This window comes from Rhinopithecus bieti, unplaced genomic scaffold, assembly GCF_001698545.2.
Source record: "Rhinopithecus bieti isolate Rb0 unplaced genomic scaffold, ASM169854v2 scaffold_6876, whole genome shotgun sequence".
Classification (NCBI taxonomy): domain Eukaryota; kingdom Metazoa; phylum Chordata; class Mammalia; order Primates; family Cercopithecidae; genus Rhinopithecus; species Rhinopithecus bieti.
Window position 1 is genome coordinate 1,591,982 of NW_016805229.1, and position 24,107 is coordinate 1,616,088.

General features: G+C 44.9%; 1 protein-coding gene across 6 annotated transcripts in view; it reads left to right on the forward strand.

Moving 5' to 3' along the window:
- Positions 1-24,107, forward strand: part of MARF1 (meiosis regulator and mRNA stability factor 1) — a 49,078-nt gene that overhangs the window by 14,638 nt on the left and 10,333 nt on the right. For 2 of the 6 annotated variants that reach the window (XM_017871732.1, XM_017871738.1), the window contains exons 8-22: positions 2,492-2,920; positions 3,117-3,274; positions 3,363-3,521; positions 5,133-5,325; positions 6,342-6,520; positions 7,719-7,799; positions 11,029-11,265; positions 11,391-11,510; positions 12,555-12,730; positions 15,227-15,447; positions 16,268-16,410; positions 16,574-16,707; positions 17,977-18,179; positions 19,175-19,402; positions 23,263-23,493. In XM_017871732.1, the coding sequence (XP_017727221.1) occupies positions 2,492-2,920; positions 3,117-3,274; positions 3,363-3,521; positions 5,133-5,325; positions 6,342-6,520; positions 7,719-7,799; positions 11,029-11,265; positions 11,391-11,510; positions 12,555-12,730; positions 15,227-15,447; positions 16,268-16,410; positions 16,574-16,707; positions 17,977-18,179; positions 19,175-19,402; positions 23,263-23,493 (2,892 nt within the window). The remainder of the gene's footprint in view (positions 1-2,491; positions 2,921-3,116; positions 3,275-3,362; positions 3,522-5,132; positions 5,326-6,341; positions 6,521-7,718; positions 7,800-11,028; positions 11,266-11,390; positions 11,511-12,554; positions 12,731-15,226; positions 15,448-16,267; positions 16,411-16,573; positions 16,708-17,976; positions 18,180-19,174; positions 19,403-23,262; positions 23,494-24,107) is intronic. The other 4 variants (XM_017871733.1, XM_017871736.1, XM_017871735.1 and 1 more) reach the window with 4 other exon arrangements.

Consider the following 24,107-nt stretch of genomic DNA (forward strand, 5'->3'; position numbering starts at 1 on the left):
AAAAAAAAAAAAAAGTTTTGATAGTTCAAAACATTTAGTCTTGCTGGATGTTTTTTCCCATCCACTAGAGTGATAATATAAGGTACATTTATTTTTATGTTCTTTAGTCTGTTCCTTTAATTTTAATAAATTAAACATACATTGGTACTGCCTGGGTTTTGAGTCCCAGGTATAATAGGAAAAGTGTAGATTTTGTTGGTAATTGGTCAGTACCCTGCAAATAAAAAGAAAAGCCTCTGATTAGAAAAGTATGGTGTGGGCTGAGTAAGGTGACTCACGCCTGCAATCCCAGTACTTTGGGAAGCTGAGGTGGGCAGATCACAAATCACCTGAAGTCAGGAGTTCGAGACCAGCCTGGCCAACATGGCGAAACACCATCTCTACTAAAAATACAAAAATTAGCCAGGTGTGGTGGCGGGCACTGGTAATCCCAGCTACTTGGGAGGCTGAGGCAGGAGAATCACTTGAACCTGGAAAGTGGAGGTTGCAGTAAGCCGAGATTGCACCACTGCACTCCAGCCTGGGTGACAGAGTAGACTCTGTCTCAAAAAATAAAAAAAAAGTATGGTATGATCATTGTAAAAACAAAACACAATATTTAGAAATGTGGAAAGTGAAAACCCCGCAATTCTACCCTCCAGAAGTAACCACTGTTAATATTTTGGTATTACCCTCCAGATTTTAAAAATGTGTCACATATATGGTGTTCTGTGGCTTTTGGAAAAAAACTTATGTCAGAGCTTGGATGTCTTTTCGTGTTAATGTATATTAATATCAATCTGCCACATTTTAAAAACCAGAATTTTGGTTTGAAAAGTACTTGTATGGCTGGTCTTTATTTAACCAGTCTACCTGTTAGTGGACATTTTGTTTATACCCAGTTTTGTGTTTTGTTTTACCATTTCCAGCAAGGTAATTTATATCTTTAGGCTCCTGGGCTGACATACTATAGGGTAATTTCCAAGGCTTAAAAGTTCCGGGTTAGAATTTTACTATCAAGATACGTGTCATCCTCCAGGAAGGTGGTACTAATTTACAGTCATGAAAGTATCTGTTTTAAATGTTTGCCAGGCCAGTAAGTGAAAAACGGCATTATCTTATAATTGGCTTTTAAATTAAAATGTAACACAGTGCAAAATATCGTTTTATGATTATTGTTGTTTGCTCTTTATTTCTTCTGTAAATTGTTCACATCCTTTGCCTGTTGTTAGTGATTTCTCTTATTGTTTCTGGATTTAACCCTTTATATAATTATCTTAAGTTTTCTCCTGGTGCTTTAATGGTTCTGCTTTTTAAGATATTATTCTTATTCTTATTTAAAAAAATTTTTTTTTGAGACTCTGTCACTCAGGCTGGAGTGCTGTGGCATGATCTCAGCTTACTGCAGCTTCCGCCTCCTGGGTTCAATTGCTCCTCCTTTCTCAGCCTCCCGAGTAGCTGGGATTACAGGTGCCCGCCACCACACCTGGCTAATTTTGTGTTTTTAGTAGAGAGGGGGTTTCACTACGTTGGCCAGGCTCGCCTCGAACTTCTGACCTCAGGTGATCACCCGCTTTGGCCTCCCAGAGTGCTGAGATAACAGGCGTAAGCCACCGTGCCAGGCAAAGTTCTACTTCTTAATACATAAATTTCAGTTTATCTGGAAGAATTATGACTACCCACTGCCAAATAGAACTTCCAGCCTGACTACTGGCAACCTGCTGTTGTAGCTGAACAGGCTCTAAGTTGTTGGGTATTAAAAAAAATTTTTTTTTTTACTTAAGCCTATAGCACCCAGTATTCTCAGGCATTCTCCTATGCAAAAACTAACCAGGACCAACCCTGCTTAGCTTCTGGCTCTAACTTTATAAATTCTTATTCAGTGGACCTGCAGAATAAATAGACATTTAAAAACAACTTCATCAAGATACGATTTACATAGTACAAAATTCAGCTCTTTTAAGTGTACAGTAAGTTTTAGTAAATTGAATTGTACAGTTTTAGAATATTTTCATCACCTCAGTAAGATCTGTTATGCTAATTTATAGTTAATCCCCTTCCCCACTCCCAGGCACTACTAATCTTTCTGTCTCTGTAGATTTGTATTTTCTGGACACTTTATAGAAGTGGAATCATACAGTATACAGACTTCTGTGCCTAGCATATTATTTTTTATTTTTATTTTTTGAGACAGTGTCTCACTCTGCCACTCAGAGTGGAGTGCAGTGGCACAGTCACTCCAGCCTCAGTCTTCCTGGGCTCAGGTTAATTCTCCCACCAGAATAGCTGGGACTGCAGGCATGCACCACCATGCCCAGCTAAAGCATGTTATTGAAAACAGTATTCAGCTACTTTGTCAACACTAAATGATATACCCTCTCCCCTCTAAATCACTGTCACCTCCTCTCCAAAGTTGTTAACTGAAGTTTCGAGGTCACCCATTGTTCTTATTTTGAAATTGAATGTGTGCCCTTGAGTTAACCTGATGTAACACTTCTTTCCTCTGTATTAGCAGTGCCACACTCTGCTCTATGTTTATAACCTACCAGCAAATAAAGATGGCAAGAGCGTCAGCAACAGGCTCAGACGCCTGTCCGATAATTGTGGTGGGAAAGTGCTGAGTATCACAGGCTGCAGTGCAATTCTCCGCTTCATAAACCAAGATAGTGCAGAGCGCGCTCAGAAGCGAATGGAAAACGAAGATGTCTTTGGTAATAGGATCATTGTGTCATTTACTCCAAAAAATAGAGAACTCTGTGAAACAAAGAGTTCAAATGCAATTGCTGATAAAGTGAAGTCTCCCAAAAAACTTAAGAATCCAAAATTGTGCCTCATCAAAGATGCAAGTGAACAATCTTCCAGTGCCAAAGCCACGCCTGGAAAAGGGTCACAGGCAAATTCTGGATCTACTACAAAAAATACAAATGTTAAAAGTTTACAGGTAATTTTGATACCTCTTGCTTTCTGAAGTTTATGGTAGGTTTGGTTTCTGTGTTTTACGTGCCCGCTTGCTTTTGGCGTGTCCGTTTTTGATTTCAGTGTTTCAAATGATACTCAGACTCAATCGTTTTCTGTAAAGGCTCTAACAAATCTTGGGTACTTAAAATTTAAACCCCACTGTGCTTGTGTCTTTGAAGGAGCTGTGCCGCATGGAGTCAAAAACTGGTCATAGAAACAGTGAGCAGCAGCAAGGTCATCTGAGGCTGGTAGTCCCCGCTCACGGTAACTCAAGTGCTGCAGTGCCGACGCTGAAAAACTCAGGGGTGGCAGAACCTGTTTACAAAACCAGTCAGAAGTATGTGAAACTACTCTTTCTCATAGCTGCTTCTTGAATATGAAGGAAGACATGTGACCTTTTCCGTTCAATTTTCCTCTTCTGTTAGAAAAGAGAACCTCAGTGCCCGAAGTGTTACCAGTTCTCCTGTAGAGAAAAAAGATAAAGAGGAGACTGTATTCCAAGTGAGTTACCCGTCTGCTTTTAGCAAGTTAGTTGCATCCAGGCAAGTCAGTCCTCTGCTCGCATCTCAGTCTTGGTCTTCTAGGTGAGTCTGGCTTCTTGACCCATGGGGGTGGTTACATGTAATAGGAAGGATTATGAAATAGTATGTTTGTTGAAAAGAATTCAGATAGTACTGAAATGCACAAAGTAAGTCTCCCATCCCTCTTCTGCCAGTTCCCCTCTCAGGTAATCATCGTTAACATTTAGGGGCAATGCTTTCACGATTTCTTCTTCCTCCATCTGGAAATTGTGGTAAACAGAGGTCAGAAAGAGAAGCCTATTGGAGAGTCCCTGGCCAGTGCTGGGAGGCATGTTAAGATGTCCCTATGTTCACTGTGTTGAGAAAAAAGCCCAAAAGAGCCATACATTGGTGGTTCTTATTACTATGGTACTATATAGGAAGCTGTTTGAGAAGCAAAGTTTTCTGTAAACTATGGTAATTATCTATCACTATCTCTCACACTAAGGAATTCTTGAGGCTTGGGAGACAGAGAAGCCATAAGGGTGTGTTGCATTCCCATGAGCTCTTTTTAGCATTGTGTTTGTTCTGGTGAGTTGGTGGCAGATCACTGTAGAAAGTGACTGTGGATCAGCCGAGCACAGTGGCTCACTCCTATAATCCCAGCATTTTGGGAGGCCAAGGCAGGCGGATCACAAGGTCAGGAGATCAAGACCATCCTGGCTAACATGGTGAAACCCTATCTGTACTAAAAATACAAAAAAATTAGCCAGATGTGGTGGCGAGCTCCTGTAGTCCCAGCTACTCAGGAGGCTGAGGCAGGAGAATGGTGCAAACCCGGGAGGTAGAGCTTGCAGTGAGCTGAGATCGCATGACTGCACTCCAGCCTGGGTGACAGAGCGAGACTCTGTCTCAAAAAAAAAGAAAAAGTGACTATGGATATATAAAATTACTTCTAAAAAGCCACATAAAAGTTTTCCTTATGTGCAGAAAGAACTGCAACATGCGAGCAAGAACTTTGAACTCTTTCAGAGCCACCGAGAAAGTTAAACGCCTTAAATTGGTATCACAGGCTGATTTCCTAAGGATAATGCACAAAGCAGAGGGTTAATTCATCAGGACTGCCTCTAATTCCTGCCTTTAGCTTTAACCCAAAGGAAGAATATTTGATGTTGATTGGCGGTAATTAGGGGTCAGTAGATAGTACTTTTGACAATGTCTGAAGTCAGTGTGTATTTAGGATTAAAAACACAGCTGGGCACAGTGGCTCATCCCTGTAATCCCAGCCCTTTGGGAGGCTGAGGCAGGTGGATCACTTGAGGTCAGGAGTTTAAGACCAGCCTGGCTAACATGGGGAAACCCCATCTCTACCAAAAATTCAAAAAATTAGCTAGGTGTAGTGGTGCATGCCTGTAGTCCCAGCTGTTGGGGAGGCGGAGACAGGAGAATTGCTTGAACCCAGGAGGTGGAGGTTGCAATAAGCCAAGATGGTGCCTTTGCACTCCAGTCTGGGTGACAGAGCGAGACTCTGTCTCAGAAAAAAAAAAAGATTAAAAACACATTTGAAAACCAAATGTTTGGTTTGGTTGTATTGTGGGAAAGCTGCTTCTGTATATAGTTTCAGACAAAGCGTAAATGATGAAATCTAAATATACAGAACAGTTTTTAAAATAATCTCAATGTGTGTGTTTTAAGCAGGAGTATGTCTCCAAACCTTTTAAACAGAGCATCCCCGCTTGCTTTCAACATTGCAAATTCAAGCAGCGGAGCCGACTGCCCAGACCCATTTGCAAATGGTGCTGATGTCCAAGTCAGCAACATAGACTACAGATTATCCCGGAAGGAGCTGCAGCAGCTGCTGCAGGAAGCATTTGCCAGGCATGGCAAGGTAACTTTTTCCCTCTTGTGCTTGCTTTGTTATACTCTTTCATGGAGTTTCTAGTCAAGAGGACCTAATTTGATATACATAACCACAGCCAGGATAGAAGTGTGACTGAACAAGTTTGAACTCCTCCTTCCTTTTCCCTTTGGTCTGCTCAGAGTGGTGCTATAAATCCAGTTTTTACAGTATAGCCCCAGAGAGCAAGACACCTAACAGTGAGAAGCTCCTGTCTTAAGCAGAAATTGAAATGGCAATTTGTGGCCAGGTGTGGTGGCTCATGCCTGTAATCCCAGCACTTTGGGAGGCTGAGGTGGGCAGATCACCTGAGATCAGGAGTTTCAGATCAGCCTGGCGAGTGAAACCCCGTCTCTACTTAAAAAAAAAAAACTTAGCCGGGCGTGGTGGTGCATGCCTGTAGTCGCAGCTACTTAGGAGGCTGAGGCAGGAGAATCACTTAAACACGGGAAGCAGAGGTTGCATTGAGCTGAGATCATGCCACTGCTTTCTGGCCTGGGCGACAGAGTGAGACTGTCTCAGAAGGAAAAAAAAAAAAGGCAATTTGATAAGTAAAACATTGATGGATTTTAGTTAGCTCTTCCTGCTGAAATACAGGTAGGATTCTAAAATGTTGGCTGGTCTTGTTTATGTCTTATTATATTTGACACCATTTTTAGGTGCAGTTTTGCTAAAATGCACCTTTTAGTAGATTCTTAAAATGGCCATGCCCTGGGTTTTGTAGAGTCTGGAAAAGACCCCAGAGACTCTTCCCATGTGTTGGCCTCTGAGCCTGCCTTGGAAACCTGTGTGTGCCAGAGCACACAGGCCGGGCCAGTGTGACATCTCTGAAGGTCATCCCATGCTCGCTTACTTACATCCTGGTCAGCAGAAGAGCAGAGTTCAGACATATTCCTTCATGGAAGCACTGCAGTCCACAAACGTGTTCCTTCATGGTTCACCTTCAGTTTTAAGACGACAGGGTTCTGGGCGGGAATAGCGTTCAGTTTTCCCTTTTCCTGTTGTAGGTGAAAAGTGTTGAGCTCAGTCCCCATACAGATTATCAGCTCAAAGCTGTTGTGCAAATGGAAAACTTACAAGATGCGATTGGTGCAGTGAATAGCCTCCACAGATACAAAATTGGCAGCAAAAAGATCCTGGTCTCACTTGCCACCGGGGCTGCCAGCAAATCACTCTCTTTACTGAGGTAAGAAACAAGCTGTTTATTTCAGGAAATAACATTTGACCCAGAAACAGTTTTAGAAATAATAAAAATAGATTCGCTCACATTCCCACCCCTCTTGTGATGACTGCATGTGGAATAATGCTTATTCTAGATTGATAGAGTTAAAAACAAGCCATTTGACTCTTGTCTAAGTCATTAATCAAAGGTGGAATACAGCTTAAATTTGACAGGCACTTGGGAGTAAAATAATATGCAGCATGTTTAAACAGGTTCTAAAAATAGTAGGCCCCTACAATAAAAGTTTATAAACCTGAAAAGTCTGAAGCGTTACCTTCAGATCTTAGTAGAAGGTAGATTTGTGTCTAAAGACTAGATTACAAATCTTCAAGCTCTCCATTTGCAGACATGTCCTTAGTGTCAAATAGATACCCAGCCCCGTAAGTCTGCCTTAAGACTGTATCGGTCTCAAGCATCTGGTGATGGTTTTACTCATAGTAAGACGTGATACTTCTTTGGGTCTCCCTGTTTCGGGGAGACTGGTAAAACAGGACCCACTCCTGAATGTCTCCTTGGATGATCAGAGATCTTTTCTCTAACTTGTACTTCACTGTTACTTAAATTACAAGTTATGGTTTTTTATTATTGTTGTTCTTAGAATAAAAAATGATGCTTATTGAAGAAAATTTGGAAAGTTTAGAAACATAAAAGAAGCACGGGAAAAAAAAAACCATCCACAGTCGTATGGCTCAAAGTCAATTGCGCTTAACAGTTTGGCATTTTCTTTTTGTTTTATTTGGGTTTTTTCCTTTTGAGTGTTTTTTGGTACCTCTTGGTGTTTTAAAACCATAGTTGAGATTATGTTGTATTCAGTTGTGTATCCTTATCTATGGGAACGTCAGTCGCATGTATCTAACAAACTGCAGTATGGCAGGAGATATTTAAGCTCTTCTCCCTTTTGCTCTGAGTTAATCATGCCTTTCTGCTCCACTGGTGTGGAAAACCTTGTGATTGATACCAATTCTAGTGTGTAACGTAATCTTCTTTCATTGCCTTGTCCCTAAAATCCTTTCTTTAGATTTTTCTGGAAAATAAATTCTGACATACCAGCAGTCGGTAAATTTATTTTGCATATGCACTGTGTTAATTTTATGAACTCTGTTTATACAACTTGTAATACGGAGGCAATGGTCTGTTCCCTAATCAAACTTCTGTCTTACAGTGCAGAAACAATGTCTGTTCTTCAGGATGCCCCTGCCTGTTGCCTGCCTCTGTTTAAATTTACAGATATCTATGAAAAAAAGTAAGTTAAGTATATTTTTCCCTTGTCCAGTCAGTACTGATGGGTGACTTATGCGCACAAAACCATGGTAATGAGTCTTGAGGAGCTTCAGCCTGGTAGAGGAGAGGAGACAGAGACACTAGCATTCAGATTTACACGTCAATGAATGTTTAGCAGACAGTTTTAAAACGTCTTTTATTTTTAGCAAAGTTAGACTTTTGGTCCTCAATGCTGTGCTTATTTTTCCCCTAATTGACTAGTGTTAGGTTTTTTTTTTGTTTGTTTGTTTGTTTCAATTTTTTTGGAGACAGAGTCTCGCTCGCTCTGTTGCCCAGGCTAGAGTGCAGTGGCGCAGTGTCAGCTCACTGCAACCTCTGCCTCCCAAGTTCAAGTGATTCTTGTGCCTCAGCCTCCCGAGTAGCCAGGACTACAGGCATGTGCCACCAAGCCTTGCTGAGTGTTTGTATTTTTAGTAGAGACAGGGTTTTGCCATGTTAGCCAGGCTGGTCTTAAACTCCTGACCTCAAGTGATCTGCCCACTTCAGCCTCCCAAAGTGCTAGGATTACAGGTGTGAGCCACTGTGCCTAGCCAAGTTTTAGTATTTATTGGATGAACATTTTTAAGCACTAGACTATGAGCTCCAGGACAGCAGGGACTGGCTCTGCCCTCATACTGTATCCTAAGCACCCAGCCCATAGTAGATGCTTAGCAAGGACTAGTGAGTGCAAGACCTAGGCACTGCAGAGAAAGCAAAGCTGGACAAGACTTAGGTCTTGTACCTGAGGAGCTTATGTCTAGTGGTAAGAGAAAATGCCCATGAATCCTCATGGACAGTGAAGAAAACTGATTGGAAAGGAGGAAGAAAGGCTTTGAGAACACTAAGGAGGGGAAGAACAAGGAACTTGACCATTATCCCATGGGTAATAGGGAGCCACTGAAGTGCTGGAGGAAGGAGGGGAGGGGAAAGGTGTGGTGACGGGAACCATGCTGCAGGAAGACTCTTCTCATAGCAGTGGTGTCTGAGAGGGCACGGACAGGGGAGAGAAGGAGGCAGAGAGGAAAGGGCTACATCAGTCCAAATTCGGAGCAGACACTGTTGGGACAGAACTCGATGTTACAGAAATGTCAAATGTCATTGAAACTGGAGTGGGTAACTAATTTCTTTTTATTAAAAAAATTTTTTTTGGGACAGGGTCTCACTCTGTCACCCAGGCTATAGTGCAGTGGCACGACCCTAGCTCACTACAGCCTCAAACTCCTGGACTCAGATGATCCTCCCATCTCAGCCTTTTGAGTAGGTGGGACCACAGGCACCCGCCATCCTGCCCAGTAAATATTTTTTTATTTTTGTAGTGAGGGGGTTTTGCTACGTTGCCCAAGCTGGTCTTGAACTCCTGGCCTCAAGCGATTCTCCCACCTCGGCCTCCCAAAGTGCTGGAATTACAGGCACAAGCCACCACATGTGGCCAGAGTAACTAGTTTTACGTAGCCAGCAAGGTAAAAGGAAGGGATCGTTTTGATTCTGAGTGTTTCGCTTTGTGTGACTGGGATGATGGTTGCACAGTTAAACTGGAAATAGGGAAATAAAGCATGGCCAGGAGGTACAGCAAGTTTTTGGTCTTGGTTTTGGACATGCAGGTTTTAGGGGGCCGTTGGAGTAGCTGGGTAGAGAGTTCACGTAGTCTTCTGCACATCGAGGGGCTTCTTTGGGAGAGAAGCAGGCTCTGAAGATAGAGCAGTCATTTGCCTTTAAGATGATTGGGACAGACTGGAGGGCAGATAAGGTTGGGAGGGGGAAGGAGAAATAGAGGGCAGGAATGGATGGAGTGCCACCAGGGCCAGGGATGTGGACGAGCACCCAGGATGTGTGCCCAGAGAGCACATCAGGAATGGGGGGATCCAAGGCCATGAGGAAGTGCATGAGGTGTGGGGATGAGGCAGAGGCCGCTGATCACTTTTGAGTCATTGCTACAGAGTCCTGTGGCTAAAATTCAGGAGGGAAGGGGCTGAGAGACTTGCGGGTAACACAGCAGAAGCAGCTCCTGAGCAGCTGGATGTTTCCATTACAGGGACAGAGGAGAGTGCAAGACTGAGAGTGAGAGTACAAGGGCGAGTGTGTCTCTCTGGGAGGTGGAAGAGGACCAGGGGCTGGTTTGGTAGATGGGAATCTGAGTACATGTAGGACACTGGGAAGAAACCACTCGTCAGGCAGTGAGAAGACCAGGGAACACTTACTGAGCACTTACTATGAGCCAGGTTATGTCCAGGCGTAACCACACTTAATCCTCACATCGACCCTGTGAGATAGGCGCTGTCATCACCCCATTTTACAGATGGAGAAAGTGAGGCCCTGATTGGTTATGGAACTTAACTAAGGTCACACAGGTTGAAGTGGAGTCAGGATGTGAACTCAAATCTGCCAGCCTCCAGGGCCAGTGCCTTTAAGTTCCAAGTAGGAAAGATACAGGTCGCCGGGCGCGGTGGCTCAAGCCTGTAATCCCAGCACTTTGGGAGGCCGAGACGGGCGGATCACGAGGTCAGGAGATCGAGACCATCCTGGCTAACACGGTGAAACCCCGTCTCTACTAAAAACTACAAAAAACTAGCTGGGCGACGTGGCGGCGCCTATAGTCCCAGCTACTCGGGAGGCTGAGGCAGGAGAATGGCGTGAACCCAGGAGGCGGAGCTTGCAGTGAGCTGAGATCCGGCCACAGCACTCCGGCCTGGGTGACAGGGGGAGACTCCGTCTCAAAAAAAAAAAAAAAAGAAAAGAAAGATACAGGTCAGGAGGAAAACTGGGAAACTGGGGAGTCCAGTGTCACAGGGTGTGTGGGTCACGCAGTTGAGGCATAGGAGAGGTGAGAGGGTCACGGAAAGCACGTATTCTTCTGAGAGAGGAGAGTGGGGATGGTGAGAAGTAATACAGAGAATTGGAAGTGAGGGGAGCTGCATGGAGAGAGGTTTCCAACTCAGAGAATTCGGTGAGGTTACTTACAGAAACTGGGCAGGGGCTAGGGGTGGCTTCCAAATGATGTGAGCATTGTCATGGACGGAGCCAGAGATGACTCAGGAGTACCAAGCATCACTGGTTCGCTAGTGAATGAATTTGTAGTGGAATTATTCCAGTTTTACCTTTGAAGAGATGGAGGAACCATCCTTGGTTATTGCTCTTTATTTAAACAGGATGGGTGTTTCTGTATAATCAAAGAAAAACCTTCTAAGTCAGCATCTCTCTTTTCTTGCTTTTAGATTTGGACACAAGTTGAATGTGTCAGATCTATATAAATTAACAGACACGGTTGCAATCCGTGAACAAGGAAACGGACGGCTGGTGTGTCTCCTACCCAGTAGTCAGGCCCGCCAGAGCCCCTTAGGGTCTTCCCAGTCACACGACGGCTCCTCCACGAATTGCAGCCCAATTATATTTGAAGAGTTAGAATATCACGAGCCTGTCTGTAGACAGCATTGTTCCAATAAGGATTTCAGGTATGCCATTCGTTTTCCTTTAGAAATAATTCTTTTCTATAAGATTGTGGAATGCTCGGATGACCTTGTGAACATCTTAGACCCCTGCGGAATGTCAGCTTCCTATTGTGTTCTCTTTTCTTCAGCGAACATGAATTTGATCCAGACTCTTACAAGATTCCTTTTGTGATTCTTTCTTTGAAGACATTTGCGCCCCAGGTTCACAGTCTTCTCCAGACCCACGAGGGCACCGTGCCTTTATTGAGGTGAACCATCTCAAAGCCTTTGTTGATATAATGCCCTAGTTCTCCTTTTTATAGGAAGCCTGCCCTTTCTGCCCACACCTCTTTGCAAATAGGTACTATACGATGCTTCATCCTCATGTGTTTAGCCTTCAAAGTACAGTCATGCACCACACAACGACCTTTTGGCCAACCATGGACTGTATGTAGGACAGTGGTCCCATAAGATTATAATCACATATTTTCACCATACCTTTCGATGATTAGATACACGAATACCATTGTGTTATAATTGTTCAGTGTGCAGTACAGTATCAGCCTGTCCAGATGTGTAGCTCAGGAACCGTGGGCTGCACCAGCCTAGGTATGCAGTGGGCCGCAGCATCTAGGCTTGTGAGTGCACCTGATGATCTCAGATGACAGAATCGCCCAGCAACACATTCTTTAGTACATCCCCCCGTCACGAAGCAACACGTGACTCTATATCTGAAATGGGATCCATTCACTCAGTACTTCAACAAGAAAATATGTGTTTGCGCTACATTTTAGAAACGTAAACGTGAGGAGAGCAGTTTCTTCCCACAGCGGGGAGATGTATCATAAGTGCTGCCGTCGAAATCTCCACAAGTGTTGAGAGTACACAGCTTCAAATATGCATACATTTCAAGACTTGTGAGACAAGAGGATTCTTCAGAAGTTCATTTAACCACTCCATGAGCCACAACAGTAGACTTAATACAAAGGCCGACACAGGACTTAGTGGCCTGCATGCCCCTGCTGATGTGGAAGCAGACGTGCTAACTGACTTGGAGCCCAGTTGCCTTATTTTTAACCCCCCTCGTGGAAAAGTACCCAGAAAATGCCATCAGACTGCATCAAAGAGGCCAGTGCCACAATGCCTGCCTCCCTGGGTCCTTAATTTTAACCTTCAAACCTGGTGGTGGGCATTCGAATAGACAAATGATTAACACGTACATTAAACCAAAGCCTTCTGTTTAGCAAGCGCTTCCTTTTCTGTTAGTTTAATTTAACCTTTCCTTTTTGTTTTTTCGTTTTTTCCTGTTTCAGCTTTCCAGATTGTTACACTGCAGAGTTTGGCGATCTAGAAGTAGTGCAAGAAAACCAAGGAGGTGTTCCCTTAGAACACTTCATCACCTGTGTTCCAGGTGTAAACATTGCCACTGCTCAGAATGGCATCAAAGTGGTTAAATGGATTCACAACAAGCCCCCACCTCCCAACACTGGTAGGTGTCAGGTATTTTATCCTAGAGCTACCACCTGTCCACTGTGAGACCAGAGGAGGCTATTGGCTTTTATTTTAAACAGCAGCACAGTTTGCCAAGTGTAAAAACACCGTGGATGTGTCCTTTGATCTTTTGAAAACTCCTTCTAAAATGCTTGAGGGGTTGGCAGAACTAGACTTTGTTTTATTTTTTATTTATTTTTTTGAGACGGAGTCTTGCTTTGTCGCCTGACTGGAGTGCAGTGGTGTGATCTCGGCTCACTGCCACCTCCGCCTCCCGGGTTCAGGTGATTCTCCTGCCTCAGCCTCCTGAGTAGCTGGGACTATAGTCGCCTGCCACCACGCCCGACGAACGTTTTTTTTCTGTATTTTTAGTAGAGATGGGGTTTCACCTTGTTAGCCAGGATGGTCTCGATCTCCTGACCTCATGATCCGCCCACCTTAGCCTCCCAAAGTGCTGGGATTACAGGCGTGAGCCACTGCGCCCAGCCTTCTCTTTGTTTGAGATGGAGTCTCACTCTCACCCAGGCTGGAGTGCAGTGGTGCGATCTCGACTCACTGCAACCTCTGCCTCCCAGGTTCACGCCTTCTCGTGCCCTCAGCCTCCCGGGAGTAGCTGGAACTACAGAGTGCTTGACCACCACTGACTGGATCAAATTTTTTGGGTATTTTAGGTAGGAGACGGGATTTCACCATGTTAGCCAGATCGGGTCTCGCATCTTCCTGACCTTCGTGATCTGCCTGCCTTTTGGGCTTCAAGAGTGCTGGGATTACAGGCCGTGAACCCCCACGCCCAGCTGAAACTCTGTCTTCAAAAAAAAAAAAAAAAGGCCGGGCGCGGTGGCCCAACCCGGTAATCCCAGCACTTTGGGAGGCCGAGACGGGCAGATCACGAGGTCAGGAGATCGAGACCATCCTGGCTAACCCGGTGAAACCTCGTCTCTACTAAAAAATACAAAAAATTAGCCGGGCGAGGTGGCGGGCGCCTGTAGTCCCAGCTACTCGGGAGGCTGAGGCAGGAGAATGGCGTGAACCCGGGAGGCGGAGCTTGCAGTGAGCTGAGATCCGGCCACTGCACTCCAGCCTGGGCGACAGAGCGAGACTCTGTCTCAAAAAAAAACAAAAAAAAGTTTCAGGTATTTGAAGGAAATACCACTTAATGCAGATTTACCTTTGAAAGTCATTTTGGTCCACATTTTGGACTTTGATAAATGTGAAAATAAATTTAAATGTAAAAGACCAAACTATTTGGACCTAGACTTGGGTGACTGTCAGAGTTACGGGCATGTCCTGAGTTGCAGATGTCTAAGGCTGCTGCCTGTGAACAATATTTAACATTGTTGCTTTCCTGTATATACACACACACTTCCTTCTCTTTGTCCCCAACACTTCTTTTCCTTCTCTCACCTCCCTTACCCTACAGGAAAAAAGGTGAGGATAACCAAGGAATTCTCTCTGAGTCAGCCTGCTCTTAGGAATGTTTCTACTCGGGTTTCTTATGGGACACCTCCTTTCGTTTCCTTCTGTCTTAGACTCCTCAGGGGCCATAGATTATGCTGCTCCTCCTTACTTCTAAGCCATGAGCCCACAAGCCTCCACCTTTTTAAAAATTTTTATTTATTTGTTTTTTTTGAGACGGAACCTCGCTCTGTCGCCCAGGCTGGAGTGCAGTGGCATGATCTCGGCTCACTGCAAGCTCCGCCTCCCGGGTTCACGCCATTCTCCTTCCTCAGCCTCCTGAGTAGCTGGGATTACAGGTGCTCACCACCATGCCCAGCTGATTTTTTGTATTTTTAGTAGAAACGAGGTTTCACCGGGTTAGCCAGGATGGTCTCGATCTCCTGACCTCGTGATCCGCCCGCCTCAGCCTCCCAAAGTGCTGGGATGACAGGCGTGAGCCACCATACCCAGCAAGCCTCTCCACCTTTCTATAAAGATTTCCATCTGATTACTTATACATTTTTAATAGGTATAAGCAGTCAAGATGATACAAAAACCTGTTTCTTACACCCTTTTATGTCATGCTAATTTTACAACATTGTTACTTTCTGTGGTTTTCTGGGTAACATTTTCAGCTCCACTGTGGATTAATTTTGCTCTTCTGGGCTACCTACCTGATGATCATTTATAACTTTGTGGGAAAGTGTGTTCCCCATGACCAAGTTTCAGATGGATCTTGAAAATATTACTAGTTTCTAAACTGGGAGCTTCTTGTGTACTTTCACTTCTATAAAACTATAGTAGACTCTGCTTTATTTTGGTCACTTAACTTTGAGGAGTAGTGGGATAGCATTTGACAGCCCATGAATAAGTTAGGCTAGCTAGTTATTGGACTGTGAGACCTGAATATAGAAACTGAGATGTAAAGCAGCTACTGTACTTGGTTTCGTCTGCTTCCCCGTGATCGAACTCAAGCCAAGGACTACAGGGCCATTTCCCTTCCTTTCAGCTGGTGAAATCCGTGCTTTCTGTCTAATACATGTTGTTTTTCCTCTAGACCCTTGGCTTCTGCGTTCGAAGAGTCCTGTAGGTAACCCCCAGCTGATCCAGTTCAGTAGAGAAGTGATTGACTTGCTGAAAAGCCAGCCATCTTGTGTCATACCCATCAGTCATTTCATCCCATCCTATCACCATCATTTTGCAAAGCAGTGCCGAGTGTCAGACTACGGATACTCCAAGCTGATTGAATTATTAGAAGCAGTGCCTCATGTGTTGCAGGTAAGACGTGTCACAGGATTACTTGTTTACAGGCAGGAATATTCCTCCATGGCTTTGGCTGCCTCCATCAAAGAAACAGTAATAGTTAATTCCTAAGAAGTCAGTTTTGGGCAGAACATCCTCTAAAAGCTTTCTTTAGAGGGAAGGAGTAACACACAAAGGCGGCTTCTCAATTTTTCAGAAAGCTACTAGTTTCCGGTTTTAGAGGAACTCCTTGGAGGACTGAGGAGGATTTTCCCTCTAAGTTCTGTACACCTTCATCCCAGCACAGCTTTCTCCAGAATTGTTCATGATTACGAGGAAGCTGCCGTGAATAGCCACGTAGTTGTATGTTGGTGCCTATGTGAGAGTCAAGGGCTTAACCTTTCTTCTAAATGTAACTACTTGGAGACTAGTTACTGGGCTAGAGTGTAGCACTGGATCCTATGAGGACTTTGCAGTTAACTCACAGCGTTTTAACAGCTTCCCACTCACTAAAAATGGCTTGAAAAACTTGCAGACCAATTTGTCTGGACAACCAATACAGTTTTCATTTCTGTACTCACGACTTTTCTTTTCAAAAGATTACACTTTTCATTTCTATACTCAGCGACTATTTGGGAGAGGGTGCGCCAGGCCAAAAACAATGAGTTTCAGGAGGTTGGACGTTTGTTCCTTTTGACCAACTACATTTTGTTCATTCAGATGTATTTCAAATTGCACACATTCTACATGAAGGGAGTCATTCTCTGAGGCTATTACCAAGAGAGGGTGAGCCAGCAGCAAGGAAGTCGCTGTCTGCTGAGGTCTTATGTGTATAAATAAACCATTTGCTTTGCAGATTCTTGGAATGGGCTCCAAACGTCTGCTGACCCTTACCCACAGGGCCCAGGTGAAACGCTTTACTCAGGATTTACTGAAACTTCTGAAATCCCAGGCCAGCAAACAGGTCATTGTGAGAGAATTCTCACAGGCTTATCACTGGTGAGTTGAACAGAAGTGAAAGCAAATGTTTTAAGACACTTTATCTTCTCCCAAATTCTAAATCGTTATCTAATATTTCTATTAAGCATTCTTTTGGAAAACGTGTAGTACTTTTACCGATGATACTACTCATTCCGTATCCACTTCTGTTGTTAAAACCTAGGTGTTTCTCAAAGGACTGGGATGTCACTGAATATGGTGTTTGTGAGTTGATTGACATCGTATCAGAGATTCCAGACACAACCATCTGCTTGTCCCAACAAGATAATGAAATGGTGATTTGTATTCCCAAAAGAGGTATGTGACTTACAATTGCTAGAATGATATTGTCTACCTCCTGTTATTTTAAAATAGTGTGGCATGGAAGATGTGGTTTTCCCTCCCTCTCGATGCTTCCTGAAGTTTCCACAGAAAGCACAGTGTGAAAACTGCTGCTGTTTGGATTCTGTGTTCTTCAAAGCAGATGAAGCTATTCTCAAGAAGAAGAGCAGGCTGGCTTTTTAGAATTGACTCTAAGGGGAAAAACAGACATCATCAGCACTTTGCTCAAATGCCTCCTGCAGCCCAGCTGTGGCTGTGTGAGCCGTAGTCATCCAGTTGAGAACCTGTCACCGTGCCTGTTGCTTCGCTCTTCTGTTGAACTCTGAGCTACTTTATTTACTGTGCACACTTGAGAAGGGAAGATAACTCAAATGGATGTTTTGTTTTGCCTTTCAAATTTTAATAGTTACAGTTGAGATCAGAACTGCACAGGTCCACTTACGGGTAGAAAGTACAGTGATTGAGGGATGCGAAGCCCATGGATACCAAGGGCCAACTCTTCATGTCTGCAGGTTCCGCGGGGCGGACCGCAGGACTTGAGTAGGTGGCGGATTTTGGTATCCAAGCAGAGTCCTGGAACCAATCCCTTGAGAACACCAAGGGGTGACTGTATGGTCATATACTCCTTCTGTTATCTGGTTCTTAAACTGTGCTCCTGCAGAACACTGATGTCCACGAAATCATAGAATTCCAGGGCCAAAGTTAGTAATGCCAGTACTTTTCCAGTTCTCACTTAAAAATTAATAGAAACAATCTCAGCTTAAGCTTTTCCTCATCTTTTTGTTCAACTTTTGAAGCCTGATTCTCTTTTCTGCTAGCAAGTTTTAACTGAAGATCAGATGAGTAAACAAAAAGTAATGGGGATATTCAGAAGTGTGATTTCATGGGAATAATTTCTAGAGTACTTGCTTAAGTACAGGGACCTGAGTGTGTGTCATTTTAATAGATACGGGGCAGGGGCTAGAAAATTGTTTCTAGCTTGTAAGATGACCTGTTTCTAGCTTATAAGATGAATATATATGCATTTCATAATAAAATAGTATCATGACTTCCTGGTCTTCTACCCTGGAACATGTTTGAGAACCACTTGCAAAGACGGAAGAGTGTATGTGTTTTTAGGTTGTGTATGTTTGGAATGCAAGGATGATATCACTTATAAATTCCCAAAAGGATTTACTCTAGTATGGATGTTGAACACAAATGGGTAGAAAAAAACTGATTTTATGTTTTTTGTTTTTTTTAAAGAACGCACTCAGGATGAAATAGAGAGGACAAAACAGTTCTCCAAGGATGTCGTTGATTTGCTGCGTCACCAACCCCATTTCCGGATGCCCTTTAATAAATTTATTCCCTCTTACCATCACCACTTCGGCCGGCAGTGCAAACTTGCATACTATGGGTTTACCAAACTACTTGAGCTTTTTGAAGCCATACCTGATACTTTACAAGTGAGTGAAGAAATTCTAATTTTATAAAGTGTTTTTCTGGACAACATATTGGAAATTTTTTTTCACATTCAAGACCTGTTTTCCTGGGAAGTAGGGAGTTATGAAAGAGGATGAAAATCTAAGCTGTTCCAATCAGAGAAGCCATATTACTGACTCATTAGTATTTTAGATAAATTTGGCTTTTCCTTCAATAAAGAATTATTCAAACTTGTCTTAGGGTAATTATTGAAAAAAGGGTTAAGTAGGTTGATTTGGTTTTTTTTGTTTTTTTGTTTTGAGACGGAGTTTCTCTCTTGTCTCCCAGGCTGTAGTGCAGTGGCGCTATCTCAGCTCACTATAACCTCCGCCTGCGGGTTCAAGCAATTCACTTGCCTCAGCCTCCCAAGTAGCTGGGATTACAGGTGCCCACCACTGTGTCCAGCTAATTTTTGTATTTTTAGTAGAGAGGGATTTCACCATATTGGCCAGGCTGGTCTTGAGCTCCTGACCTCAGTTGATCCGCCAGCCTCAGCCTCCCAAAGTGCTGGGATTACAGGCGTGAGCCACCACACCTGGCTGATTTCTTACACTGAATATTTGTTCATTAGTTTTATACTTCTCAAAACCTTCATGTTGAAGGTAGGGCTGAGTACATGAGGTAACATCAGTGCTAAGCTGTTAAGCTGTTGCTAAGTTAAACCAAATTTCTGTTGATTTTATTAATTTTTTTTTTTACTAAAATGCTTTTTAAAAATTGTTTTATTGTGGCAAAATACACATAACACAGAAGTTAGCATTGTAACTGTTTTTTTATTTATTGACCAGTAGTGGTCAGCACATTCACATTGTTGTGCAAGCAATCTTCTGAACTTTTTCATCTCACAGAACTGAAACTCTATACCCATTCAGTAATGCTAACTTGTTTCTTCATTACTAGTTGCACACATTTTTTTGCTATTCTGTAAACGACTGTGATTTGTTTATTCTCCCTTTCCTCCCGCTGTGTGTTTTCGAAGGTATTGGAATGTGGAGAAGAAAAGATCCTTACTTTGACAGAGGTAGAGCGGTTCAAAGCTCTAGCTGCCCAGTTTGTTAAACTCCTTCGGTCCCAAAAAGATAACTGCCTTATGATGACAGATCTCCTTACAGAATATGCTAAAACTTTTGGTTATACATTTCGTCTCCAAGACTATGATGTCAGTTCCATTTCGGCTTTAACTCAGAAACTCTGCCATGTCGTGAAGGTAAATGTTTTTTTTTCCCCCTCGTCATGGGATAAAGCTTGTAGTGTCCTAATTCTCATTAGTACATTTGCATGTGCTGTAGCGTTTCTGTATTTACACCTTGAACTACTTAACTGTCACAGCCTTACAACTTGTTTTGTGTCATTAGTGCTAATTACGTAATAGGAGAAGCCTTGGTTTGGAAGTTTAGTTTTGGTCTTCCTCTTGTGTGTTTCTGAATGGTCTTGCCAAAGCTACGCCTTTGTGAACTGATGAGGTCACTCTTCACCCCAGGGTTCGGTCATCAGGTGCAGCCGCCTCAGCGCTGCTGGCCTGAGCTCAACTCCTTCCAGTGAGAGCTTTGCCTGTGATGTTCTTGGGAGCTGTAATCACACAGTGTCTTGTCTCTCCACATTCTCACCCATTTAGGAGTAGGCTTAGGAGCCAGCGCGGGTGCAGAGTGGCCTTTGTCGCTGGCAGAGCTGTAGTAGAAAGGGCAGCTCGTCCTGTTTCCTGCCCTGGACTGCACTGACCCTCCCCATCCTAGGCAGAGCAGCTGCCAGTTTTCCGCCCCCTCCCCCACAGGACCAGGAGAAGTCACTGCCAGGAGGAAGGAATGGAAAGGGAAGCATGAAGGACGGCACCCTCAGTTACAGTCCCATTACTAGCTGCACACATTTCTGTGTCATTTAATTCCGTAAACAGCCAGAATGGGTTCATTCTCCTTTTCCTTCCCACTGTGAGGTGTTTTTTGGAGATGGAATCTTGCTCTGTGGCCCAAGCTGGAGTGCAATAGTGCGATCTTGGCTCACTGCAACCTCCACCTCCCAGGTTCAAGCGATTCTCCTGCCTCAGCCTTCCGAGTAGCTGGGATTACAGGCGCCCGCCACCATGCCCAACTAGTTGTTGTATTTTTAGTAGAGACAGGGTTTCACCATGCTGACCAGTCTGGTCTCGAACTCCTGGCCTCAGATAATCCGCCCGCCTCAGCCTCCCAGAGTGCTGGGATTACAGGCATGAGCCACCGCACCTGGCCCCCACTATGTTTCTGAATGTATTGGACTGCAGGGAAGAAGAAGTCCTTACCTTGGCAGAGGTAGGACGGCTCAGAGCTCTCCTTAGGTACTGGTTGGTTAGAGGAGGAGGTGAGAGAGCAGGAAGCACACCAGGAGAGCGGAACATCCCTGAGCCAAGACAGAGGAATGGCCAGCAGCATCATAGGAAGGCAGGTCAGAGAGGGACTGCCTGACCTCCGGGTTTAGCTCAGTGGGGAGAGTCGGTGCCGCCGGCCAGGTCAGTGGCAGCGTCGATTGTGCAGACAGAACCCACCTGGGAGTGGGGTGAGGAGTGAGGAGAGGTGAGAAAATGGCCCAGGTCATCTGCACAGCAACCTGGTTTGTCTGCTTGTGAAGATGGAGGGCTGGGGCAGCAGCTAGAGGCTGTGGGGCTGAGGGAGCAAGGGAGGATTTGGGCTGTTGGTTTTCCTACCTGGAAAAACTTGAGCAAGTCTGAAAGCCATTGATGTGGATCTGTCTAGAGAGAGAAGATGAACATACAAGGGTGAGAAGGGCTAAGACGGGAGGGCCTTGAGGTGTGGGAGACTGGGAAACTAGCACACAGAGGAAGAAGGAAGCATACAGGGCAATAGGCTGGGGGCAGGCCTGGGCAGGTCTGATGTTTGTCATCAGGAATAGAAGGGAGTCTTCTTCCAAGAGTGATTTTCCACCAGAGAGAGGGACTGATCTGTGCTTAGAGAGAGAGGAGAGGCAGGGCTCAGGAGGTAGGAGTGGGGAGAAGGTCCGCAGTTGTCATGGTGATTGGAGAATGGCTTGATCTGGATGTCATGTGGGCTGCAGGGGTATCGCGAGCTCCGTGCACATTGGCACCGTAGACTCTCAGAGAGCAGCAGTTGGGGTGTGGCTGTGCAGGTGTCGGCTCAGGGAAAGCAGGTGGTCGGATTCAAGGTGGGAGTTTACCAGTGGGCGCCAGGAAAAGGCATGGGATGAGGGAATTTAAACATTGACAAGAATGTCAGTGGCAGGATGACAAAAGAGGAGAGTGAAGCAAGGGAGGGGGCTGGCGAATTGTCAGCAGATAGGAGGCAGTATTACTGCTGAGGTTTGAGAAGGGGAGGAGTTGAGCGGGTAGAGTCTCTTTCTGCACTCTCACCCCAACAGCAGCTCCCGACTTGCTTTTACAAGTGGGATGCTCAGGAGGTTTGAGTGATTTCTGTTGGATGGGGTAATGACAGGTTTGCACTGTGACCCTGGAGACGGGTGTCTGCAGTGAAATTGAACAGAAGAGGATGTCGTTGGAGATGACACGCAAGGCATTGAAAGGCCATAAGGCTGTGGTGTGGGACAGGTCCCTTGGTGTTCAGTTGGCAGGATGATGAAAGGGGTGGGCTCAGGTGGATAGGAAGACCCCAGGGCTTTGCTGGGTGAGTGTGATGGGCGGGCAGCTGGGGTGTGAGCAACAAGGATGGGGAGAGCTGAGAGAGGCTCCGTGATGCCTCCCTGGCTGCCCACTGCATCTCCTGGGAGCTTCTCCAACCCTCCCTCTGAGATTCTCACAGAATTAGTCCAGGTGCACTGTGAGCGTTGGTGTTTGTCAAAGCTCCCCGGGGGATTCTAATGCATGGCTGGGATTGAGAATTAAGGGAGGGATCCAAGTCGTACCAGAGGAGCAGGCTCTGGTTTGCTTTCTTTCCTAAGCGGCCGTAGTGGTGGTGGGGGTCCGGGTAGCTACCATGACTGGGATTCCCTGGAATGGTGTCGGTTGATGAAACTCGCTTCTGAGCAGGAAATCTGTATGGTCCCATAACCATGGTAAGTGGGGTGGGAGCCTGCCAGCCTCCCTCCTGCCTTTGCTCTGGGCACATGGCAGAACCAGATAAAGATGTCCTGACCTTGGGATGGCTCCTCAATGCCACCCACCTCTCTCTGCCTCTCAGAATCCACGGTCCAAAGAGTGCCAACTTACGATGACTTAGCCCTGCCGAGACCTTTGGCCCTGGCAGGAAAACCAGATAAAGGGGGTAAACAGGCTGTCTGGATGAGCGCTGGTTTGTGAGAGCAGTGCCGGAGCCGCACGCGTGCCAAAGCTCTGCCTGGTTTTTTTGTCAGGAAAGGCTCAGTCCACCGACTCACCCCCGCCACCCAAGGCCTGCTGGCTCAGTCACCAGATGCGTGTTTCTTCACATGGTGTTTGGTTCCCACATGACAGTCTCTGTTTTGTGAGGTTTCCCTGTCAATGCATTTAGCCACTTAAACCCTTTATCTCCTTGAGAATCTGAAATAATTGAGGAGTGGACAGGTACTAGTCAGATGAAAATACCAGCTTTGTGGTTAGTAATAGCAGACTAGAAAAATGCAACTTACCTTGTAGTGAAAGTAGACCCTCTCTCACCTCCCCAGCCTGCCCTGGGGACGCACATGGGCAAGTTGGGTCTGCACAGAAGCCATGTGAGTGTTGCTTGTAGTTTAGCCTCCCCATCCCCTACTCCGCCTTCGAGCACAGCAACCCACACTTCACAAGCTTGGACCACTGGCCGTCAGCTGGCCAGCCTGTCTCCTTCTTACAGTGGGATTTGGAAAGAATGAATGAAAAATAAAGAGACTGATGCAATTTCCTCCTCCATTATTACCTTGATGAGAGTTTTCACTTATGGACCAGCAGGGGGAGGACAATTTCTGCTTCTGTGTTGGTCTGGTGTCCCAAAGAAGCTAAAAACAAACCCACTTGCTTTATTTCAGTGTAGGAGAAAAAAAATCAGATTTTTCATCTGTTGGTCTCCTTAACCAAAATGAAGTGAGCCGAGTTGGGTATAACCAAGGTTATCTCTCTGGAGTTCTGAAAGCATGAATTCTCATTTTCCCCAGGTTGCCGATATAGAATCTGGCAGACAGATTCAGCTGATCAACCGAAAGTCTCTACGATCTCTCACTGCCCAGTTGCTGGTATTGTTGATGTCTTGGGAAGGAACCACCCATCTTTCTGTTGAGGAGCTCAAGAGACATTACGAAAGTACCCACAACACTCCCCTTAACCCCTGTGAATATGGATTCATGACCTTGACTGAACTGCTCAAGAGCCTGCCATACTTGGTTGAGGTACGCACGTTAATGGCTCTTTAGAAATATTGCAAACTATCGATTGTCCATTTCCGGATTACCTGCTGGTCTAGATTAGAGTGTGTGGAGCTGGAAGGGACCTGAGAGACCATTTCATAGATGAACACGCTGAGACCTCAGGCAGTGAAGCAGCCCTGCCTAAATGGGTGGCAAAAGCCATTGAAAGCCTGGTCTCCTCATCCTGGCACTAGCGTGTGTTTGTCCTGTTCCAGGATGGATTTTGCTACTGTTTATCTTTCTGAGTGAGATGGTTTATGTGGTGACTTGAAGTGAGAGTTGAGTGAGGCAAGGGCAGAAAGGAAGGTTGCCCAGCCAGTCCGCAGGCAGCCTTTCAAGAATGGTGCTCCAAGATTGGGAGAATCTTAAGAGACTACTGCATGCAATTCTCAGGCAACAGATACAAAAACCTAGAGTAAATAAATGAAATTCTGGAAAAAATTAGTCGCCAAAACTCGCTCAAGAAGTTAAAAATTAGACCAGTTACCATAAAAGAGACTATAAAAGATCCCTGAAATTTACCACTGAAAAAGGCATCAGGACCAAGTGAGATAACAGTGGAATTTTTTTTTTTTTTTGAGGCGGAGTCTCGCTCT